Below are 9,232 nucleotides of genomic sequence, written 5' to 3'. Positions count from 1 at the left end.
GGAAGCGCCGTCGAGGACGGCAGAAAGCTAGGTGGGGTGATGAAGTGAGGAAATTTGCAGGCGCAAATTGGAGTCAGCTAGCGCAAGACAAGGGGGTAATTGGAGATCGCAGGGAGAGGCCTTCGTCCTGCAGTGGACATAAATATGGGCTGATGATGATGATGATGATGATGATGATGAAATATGGAAAGTGCTTCTCCACCCCGCGTCGCACAACCTACCCTCATCGCCCTTTTGGCCACTCTGAGAGTGCAACCAAAGCTGCTATAAAAGGTCAGACGCGCCTACGTGCACCGGCGCTGACCACACTTATTTCTCAAAATACGAAGTATGTCATCATCTGTGGTAGCCGCAGTTAGGACTGCCCCGCTGTCGCCAATAAATCCTGTATCTCCAGCGTGTGTCAGAAGAGTAAACATAGTTGCTGAACAATCTGGCTTAGGGTGCCGGCTGAAACATATAGTTTAAGTGGAATACCTTTTTCTGCGGGAAGAAAGTGCGATACCTGCAGGTTCTAGCTGACACTGCGACGACCTAAGGCCTTAGGTCGTCGCAGTGTCACATAATATCAGTATCACATAAAAGTTGTCGCAGTTTTTCCCCGAAAGGCGAAGCATCAATTGCGATAGCAACTTAGTAGAGAGCTATACGGAGTAAGGATAGTAGTTTTATCCGCTGTACAAACTTGGACATGCAGCAGCACCGGCAACACACAGCACTGTTGTCGACGCCGTCGGCGTTTTGCCCGCGTTCGCACAAAATGCGTGCGGCGTTGGTGACTGTTGCCGGAGCCTCTGATATAAATAGGCACTTGGTGCCGCAGCTAAACGTCGCCTCCCTTCCCTGCCCCCCCACGGCCTTTCGTGCGTCAGAAGAAGGCGCGTTTGCTCTACATATATGGTGATTGTAAAGGAGGAAAGAGACGCCTACTTCTGCAGCCCTTAATGGAGCACGGCACAGAACGCGCGTTTGTTCTCCGCCGTACGTTCACTCCCCGTGAAAGCGCGCGTCCCTCGCGCCCTTTCACTCGAACATACAGCGTTCGGCGGCGCGCGGCGACGATTTCATCTCCATTGACGTCATACGGAACCTCACGGCGACGGCGACGGCGACGGCGACGGCAACGGCGACGGCGACGCCGACGGCAGAAATCTGCTTTGGAGTGTCCATATAATTGCTATCGCAATAATATCAGTATCACATAATATCAGTTGCCTGATATTATGTGATATCAGGCAACTGGGGGACCCTTTACATGGTCTACTAGGACAGCTCAAGGAACAAGCGTTAAGCAAGCTGGCTCGCCAAGGACGACTGTGCTGTTTCCCCAGCGCGATCAAAGAGCACGGAGAGTCTTCGAGCACTTAACAGCGACGTGCCTTCGCACGAAATGGGCGGCTTGTGTTGCATTGCCGATAGTAGGATGTACAGAGGACACCTTGAGCAAGAGGAGGCCCGAGCAAGCATGCGCGCGTCTACGTGCATGTGAGTGAGTGAGTGAGTGAGTGAGTGAGTGGAGTGAGTGAGTGAGTGAGTGAGTGAGGAGTGAGTGCGTGAGTGTGAGTGAGTGAGTGAGTGAGTGAGTGAGTGAGTGAGTGAGTGAGTGAGTGAGGTGAGATGAGGGAGTGAGTGAGTGAGTGAGTGGTGAGTGAGTGAGTGGAGTGAGGAGTGAGTGAGTGAGTGAGTGAGTGAGTGAGTGAGTGAGTGAGTGAGTGGAGTGAGTGAGTGAGTGAGTGAGTGTTGAGTGAGTGAGTGAGTGAGTGAGTGAGGGAGTGAGTGAGTGAGTGAGTGAGTGAGTGAGTGAGTGAGCGAGCCGAGCGAGCTTAACTTCAACTATAACTTCAAACTATAATCTTCAATTAACCGTACACTACAGTCAGCGAAGAAAGCAATACCTTCCACACAGTCAACAAATCATTATTATTCATCGCACGTACATAAATGGGCCTCCATATATTATGGATATCAGGAGGTCCCAAAGTAGAAACAGTCTAGGGGACTTCCTATTATTTATTACATAAATTAGAGTATTAGTGCAGCAAGCAGTTATGTAACGACTATGGAATTACAAAAAAATGCAACGTGGAAGGCAAAAAAATGTGAAGAAAAACAAATTAGGTAAGTATTAAAAATAGCAATAGAAATAATGCATTACCGTCATACAAGCAATATAACAATCAATACTAATAATACAGAAATGTCTAGTAATTAAAGAAAAAATGACATTGTGCTACATATAGACAACAAGAAAAAGCTTTAGTTTGATGCGTAAACAACATAAATGTGTTGCATGTGGGATACCGAATTCGCAGTAAATGCGCAGCCCGCTGAGGGGGTGCAGCGCGCTGAGCGGTGGCTGTGCCACGGTCGCCACTGGAGTCTTTTGTTTTCTCCGCGGCTCGGTAGAGGCACTCCAGACATCGACTGCGCGGAAGAAACGGCGATAGCCCTGGCGGCCACTACGGGAAAGCGAGAGGAAGATCACGTAACAGTACATCCCGGACTCACAAACAGCATGTAGAAATTACCAAAAGGGCCGCATTTCTAAACAAGCCCTGAGCATCCTCGAAAAAACTAGACAATTTTCAAGAACTGTACATTGTCTGGGCCCCGGGACACGAGTTCCTGGCGGGTAATGTAGCGGCTAACACCGCTGCCCGAGATCACATTCTCCGGGCTATCCCACCGGGTTCACGACCACCAGTAGACCAACATGATAGCGTCCCGAAAAGAGACGCCGATATCCTGAGTCATTACAGACTGGGTAGGAGGACCTACCCACCCCCGCATCCCAAGCTGACAAGAGAAGAGGCGGTGATCTTCCGCAAACTTCAGACCGGCACATTCCCGCACGGCACCCTGCTACACGCCATGTATCCTACGAGATATACTCACAAATGCGCCTTCTGCTCTGCGCCCAATACCCTCTACCACATGGTATGGGAATGTCGACAAAACCCATCGACACCACCCATCACCGGACCAACCGTCGAGCAGTGGGAGGCCCAGCTGACAAGCCCAAGCCCTGAAGACCAGCATCGCCTGGTGAGCAGGGCCAAGCTATCGGCTCAGGCCCACGGCATCCTGGACTAGGGACGCCGGCCCCCTCGGACGATCTTACCGTCTGCTCATTTCTCTAAATAAAGTTTGTTCCTCCTCCTCGGTAGAGGAATGCGATAAACGTTTCTAAAACGCTTACCCCCCAAAAAATACAAGAAAACGAAACTTCTATCATATATATATATATATATATATATATATATATTTATATATATATATTTTTTTTTTTTTTTTTACAGAAACAAATGCCGAGAAGCCGAGTGACGTCACTGGGTAGAAGCATCATCGAAGTTTTGTTACCACCCTTCATTAGATAACAGCTGCATGAGCGCCTTTTTAAACTTGGCGGGTCCGCCAGAACATCGCAAATGTGGCGCCATCTAGATACAGCACGTAGATCTACAAGCACACACAACTGGCGGGAGTATTCGAAAATAAGGTGCAGCTGCCAAGTTGCTTCTAGTGGGTACAGGAACGCATCTCGAGCGGTTTATAGATAACGTTATCTCACAAGATAGACTAGCAGAGTACCTCGGCAGAGCAGCTCAGTCGGCTTGACGTACATTACCAGGCTTTAATCTCTCTTTCTGTGAGAGGGATACAATGCGCGCTGTACGACCGCGGCCCGCCGAACAAGCACGTTTTGATTGCGGTGTTTAACTTCTCAAAGGAGGTACTTGAGTTGTGAGAAACGCCGTGTAGTGGGGGGCTCGGGATTAACCTTGAACAGGGTTGGCTACTGTGCACCCAACGCTTGGTACAAAATCAAGCAGATACTACTCAAGAATTACCTGGCCGAAATTATCTCACCGCACAGTGTCCGAATAGTAGTACTTGCGTTTTAGAGCGAGTTCCTCCACATTTAGTTTTCGCTGCCCAATTCATCAACGGGAATCGCTCGCTTTGACATTTTAAGGTTTATAGTTTACTTGCCCCGTACAATCACTCCAATCAACAACCTCCGATTCAGTGTTAGCGCTCATAATTCCTGCGCACGAGTTAGGAACCTGAGTGCACTTATCGCTATTAAGCCCAATCAATCAATCAATCAATCAAGACTTCCTCGTAGTGGGGTTTTCTTTCTTCTTTTTCGCATAAGCAGATACGGAAAGTAATCTAACATTTTCTTATGGACAGGTGGCAAGTTTACGACACCCCACAATATGATAGAACTAAAATGAGTGACATAACAACCTATATGTTTTCATCAGATAACATAGTATACATACAGTCATATACTACAATGACCGGCTTGATTCATCGAGGAACCCAAGGGGCACTCTAAGGCCGCGTGAAAGTCTCGGTAGCTGCGAAGAACGACATTCCAGGTTGTACCGGCCTTAGCCGCCAGCTGGCGGTCCCCGCTCCTTTCGCAAGCTTGCATGACTAGAAATACGAAAATAGTTGATCATTGGTCAGATATTTGCCATTGGGAAGCCGCAGGCCCCATGCCTTTCCAGAGCTCGCGGTAGCTTTTCGGAATGTGTTGAAAGCGGACTTCATGGCCAGAGCGTCCGTAAGCTTCGGAAACCACCGCGCGCGCAGCGGAACTTCATGCGGCGATCCACCGAAGCAGCGCTCGGCATCTTCAAATCTGTGTCGTGTCTCGAGGTCGAGCCACGACTCGTCACCAGACGTCGAGTTCGCGTCGGCGAACATCATGTCCAGGACACACTTGACCACGCGGTACGCAGCGCGAGGAACTTGAGCATAGTCGCCCGCAGCGTCCACTCCTGCCGTGATGTTGAACACCAGCAGTGGCACGAAAATGGTACGCACGCTACCGTCGTAGTAGCAGTCCGTGCTGAAGGCAGAGTGGCTCCACTGCTGCGAATAGTCGCGCGATGCGGTATGCGCAAAGACATGCTCGAAGGTTGCCACGTAGGATCCGAAAGCTGTGTCCGTCGGCTTTATGGTGGGCAGGCTTTGGTAGTATGACCTTAGAAGTGCGTCGTCGTGGATCCACGGTGGAGCCAGCACCTTGAAACGGGTATTGACGAACATCTTCTGGATGGCAGTTCTCGACAAGGCGTTGAAGAGCGGCGACGTCTTCACGCCGTGAAGGAGCTCCCTCGCAGCACTGCTGACCGCGTCGTGGAACTTGAGCGGCGACGCGTGGGCGCTGAGGTTAGTCAGGAACGACACGTAGGCGAGGGGAAACAAGGTCTTCTCAACGACGCGAAGGCAGAGCTTCCAGCGAGGAAGCGAATGTTGAAACTTGCCGAGGACAAGCGGGCCGTAAAAGTCTGTCAGGTCGTTTTGCGGAATGAACGGGGACGTCTGGATCATCAACCTGAGCGAGATGTAATTGAAAACGGTGTGCAGCTCCGTGTCTTCGACGAGCTTGACAATCTTGTAGACGAGGTGCGGTGACTGGATCAACACATCTGATCCTGCTCGCGGAGCACGAGGTTCGCTACTTCGAAGTGCTTCGGTAACAAAGGTGAAGAGGTGCGATGACGTATTAGCTCTGGCGATTTGGTAGGACTGTCTTTCGCGAGGCTTCAGTTTGCAAAGCTTTTCAAGATTGCCCGCGAACTTGACAATGCCCAAGGTATAAGCCGCAGGAATAAATTCCTTTCGCAGCGCCTTGACGGCTGAGAACACAGCGTCTGTATAGAGACGCACGGCCTCGTTGACGTCGATGACCCTGTTGCTGGTAAGCATATCGGGCGGCGCGATCAGTACAATGTCCTCGTTCAGAACGCGCGGATTCGCGGCGATGCCAACGTTGAGCAACGCGGAGGTGCCAGTTCTTCGAAGCACTTGACCCGCTGTCTTCCACGCGGATAACGAAGGTCGTGTAGGCGGTGTCATAGGAAAGGTCACCATTGAAGCTTCGGACATAAACGCCAGCAGCGGGTCCCAACCGTCCAACTGAATACGTTTGACGTCCATGCACTTGTCCATTAGATCACGGAGAGGCTGGAGTAAGCTTGAGCCTTGACGCCGGTCTTCGAGAATCGCGTACATTTTTTCTTCGGCATTCGCAACATAATCGTCGTCCGCTGAAACGGAACCGGCCAACGGCGTCGCGGCGAACTGATTTCTCCACTGGCGACAAACGAACATGTAGAAATTGTCGCACGGCCATACGACGTTCCAAGAGAGCAGCTGGTCCAGGAATGCGGCGTCTCTGAGACAAGCGTCCGAAAAGCACGTCCGCGAAGCCTTGAAGGGCGCTCCGACGTCGCGAATGGAGGTGAACAGGTACAGAAGGACGGCAAGGACCGAAGTCACAGCAGCAACAAACATCACAGCGGCAAGCACGTCGTCCCTGCAGGTGCGCTCGGTTGAACTAATGATGTCGGGACTGTCGATAAGGCTCGTGGAGCGTACCTCCTGTAGCGAGCTGTGGGTCGCTCTCGCCAGGTCTAATGGACGAATTTTGGTTCGTCTGCCCGTTAAGGGCATTCGTCTCCTACAGAAGGACTCTAGCATGTCATCCATGGAGAGCTGACCGGACTTGCGGCGTCGAGTCTTTAGGGCCGCAATTGTCAGTTCTTCTGGACAGCTAGGACGTACTCGGGGCATTTCTGTTTCGTGAATCCCTCGTGAACGCTCGGACGTGTTCCTGTGAACGACAGTACGAGTTGCCTTGTGCTTGTCCGCTTCTGCCCGCACAGGCTCCTTGTTTGAGGTAGCAGAAAACCTGGTCTCTGGAGATTCCTCGACATCGCGCGGTAGTTCCAGAAGCGATCTCCCTTCACTGGTGGTCTCAAAGACAAGATGCTGCGAGTCACTAGAAGAAGCGTTGGAAAGTTCCTCGCAAGACTCGAAAGGAGTAGCCTCTGTCAACGACGACGTTTTTGTACGCTCCGCGTCACCCCTGCTCACAAACTTGCAGCGAAATGGTTGTCCGTGACATTCTCGTAGTAAGAAGCCTTCCAGTCCCATATCCGCGGGGGAATGGAGGGACGACGACGGAATTTCGCTTTCTCTTCCCTCGTGAGGATTGTACCTACGCTTGCTTGCTTGCCTCCGCTCTTCAGCCTGCATGGTTCTTCTTCTTCTTCCACTTCAAGCGTGACAGGTATAGGTAGGTGGTTGAAGAGTGGTGATTAATGAAACAGACCAAACTGACACGGCATGCACAGCAGTACAGACAGGGTAAATCACGCTAATTAATATGCAAAGCATGTGGACAGTGAGAATGAAGGAAGGGTGACGGAGTAAATTGGCAGGTGATTTGCCAGGTTGTGGTCGTTGTTGCTGCGTATGCAGGTGTCCCAACTATTATGCACCAAGATTTTAAAATATGCAAATGCCACGTAGCTGGACAGAACCAACGTAACGTTGTTTGCCGCCGCTTGAAGATACCTTTTACATTCCGCCTAATTACATAATTAGTCTTAATAATCAACTTCTCTGATATTATAATTTGATTAAAAGTGTCTAATGAGAAAATTGTAGAGCAATATGAAAAACTCCCGATACAGCTTTCTGTTGCACAATACGTGCTACATAAAAGTGTTTTTCTGAGCGTGAAAGCCCGCAAATACACGTAAAGGGCCTCGAGCGGCTAGTCGTGCGGCAATTTGGGTGCATTCGCAGGCTTCTTTCACGCTCAGAAAAACACTTTTAAGCATTAAATGCTTTTAGCTCCTGTTGTCGTCGACCTTCAAATGACCTTGAGCCAAAAGCCAGAGCCGTTATCCGGGCACTCAAACGTGAACATCAGGGCATCGTTGCGAGGACAAAACGATATCTGGGCAACCAGTCAAAAATTAAGAAAATGCGGTTTCTGGCCCTCAACCCTTCGTACAGGACCGCATTACATACGCTGCATGGTTACTTCCCAAAAACTTCCAAGAAATATTGCTTCCGAGTTTTTCCTAACGCTTGTCCACAATATCACTCGAGCTGTAACTTCTAGTACGCTGAAGTTTTATTGGTCATTTCCAATAACGACGTTCAAAATGCAGATACAGGGCACCATACACTTGATTGTCATCTTTTGGCGCTGATACAGGGTTGCCTGTGCTCTTTTGAACCCCAGCGGTCCATGAGTTCCTCCGCGGCGCAGGTTTCGCATCGCCTCGAGAGGTGGCGCCACACTGCGTGGCGCCTCCTTCAGGCGCTTTTCTTCTTCTAGCTGGGCAGTGCGCTTTGTCTCCTTGGCGTCTTTCGCTGGCTGTCATGCCGCCTTCAACCGGTTTTCTTCTAGCTGGGCAGCGTCCATATGAACCAGTGCACAGTATATGGCGTGTAGCGGTGTGGTGTGGTGGGGTGTGCCGTTGCGAACATGCACTACACCCATTTCAAGACTTTGGCCAGTATCATCTATAACCAATCTGCTTTGCCGGTAGCCATTTCATGCTTATATCTACTCTCGATTACGGGAGCGCCAGCAATTTTTATGCAGCATGTGTTGAGTAACAGAAAGCTGTATCGGCAGTTTTGCATGTTGCTCGACAATTTTCTTATTGACACTTTCCGTCTAATTATACATCATATTTGAGAAGATTATTAATTAATTAAGACTAATTAGGCGGAATGCAAGAAATAACTTGAGTATCTCCAAGCGACGACAAACAAGATTACCTTGGTTCTGTCCAGCTGGCATTTGCATATTTTCGAGTATTGGTGCATGATAGTTGGGACATCCTGTATAATATAAATGGCACGTACCCACCAGGGAGAATAGGCCAGGGTTCACCAAGAAAACATCAAGAGAAGATCTCACTTTCCCGCTAACTTATAGTAAATATTATCAACATATATAAAACAAGGTAAAGCTATGCAAAAGCGATAAGGTCAGGTACACGATAGCGCTGTCCTCTCCTTTCGGCACGAATGGCGTACATCCTTGCGTTGCAGAGTCCCCCATTCAACTTTTACCCCCAAAGGTCTGGTCTTGCTCTGTTCTCATTGTCATTCCTCTAATGACACTGAATTTTGAGAACTATTTCGAAAGTTTGAACTGAACTTGACTCTTTCGGTGATACTTTGTCGTTACCGCTCTGGGTATTACCATATGTGTGAAGTCATTTTCGATTTCCTGGGCCAGACAAGAACTGCATGCTGATTAACCCCTGTTCTTGGCCGATCTTCCAGAATGTGCTACGCCATTAGACTGAGTAACAGCCAACCAACTAACCAATCCTTACAGCGAGATCCGGAAAACAGCAGCGCGCGGCACACCACACAGGGTAACAGGTACGTGAGGCAC

General features: G+C 49.7%; 1 protein-coding gene across 1 annotated transcript; it reads right to left on the bottom strand.

Moving 5' to 3' along the window:
• Nucleotides 1-4,446: 4,446 nt before the first annotated feature.
• On the bottom strand, nt 4,447-6,957 carry LOC119440717 (uncharacterized). Its single transcript, XM_037705602.1, has one exon. It carries the CDS (start codon nt 6,955-6,957, stop codon nt 4,447-4,449), a length of 2,511 nt encoding a protein of 836 aa, XP_037561530.1.
• Between the last annotated feature and the right edge of the window lie 2,275 nt (nt 6,958-9,232).

The sequence above is a fragment of the Dermacentor silvarum genome, chromosome 2 (genome assembly GCF_013339745.2).
Source record: "Dermacentor silvarum isolate Dsil-2018 chromosome 2, BIME_Dsil_1.4, whole genome shotgun sequence".
In the NCBI taxonomy this organism is placed as follows: Eukaryota; Metazoa; Arthropoda; class Arachnida; order Ixodida; family Ixodidae; genus Dermacentor; species Dermacentor silvarum.
Note: the sequence above shows the minus strand (reverse complement) of the source record. Positions and strands in the feature narration are given on the sequence as shown.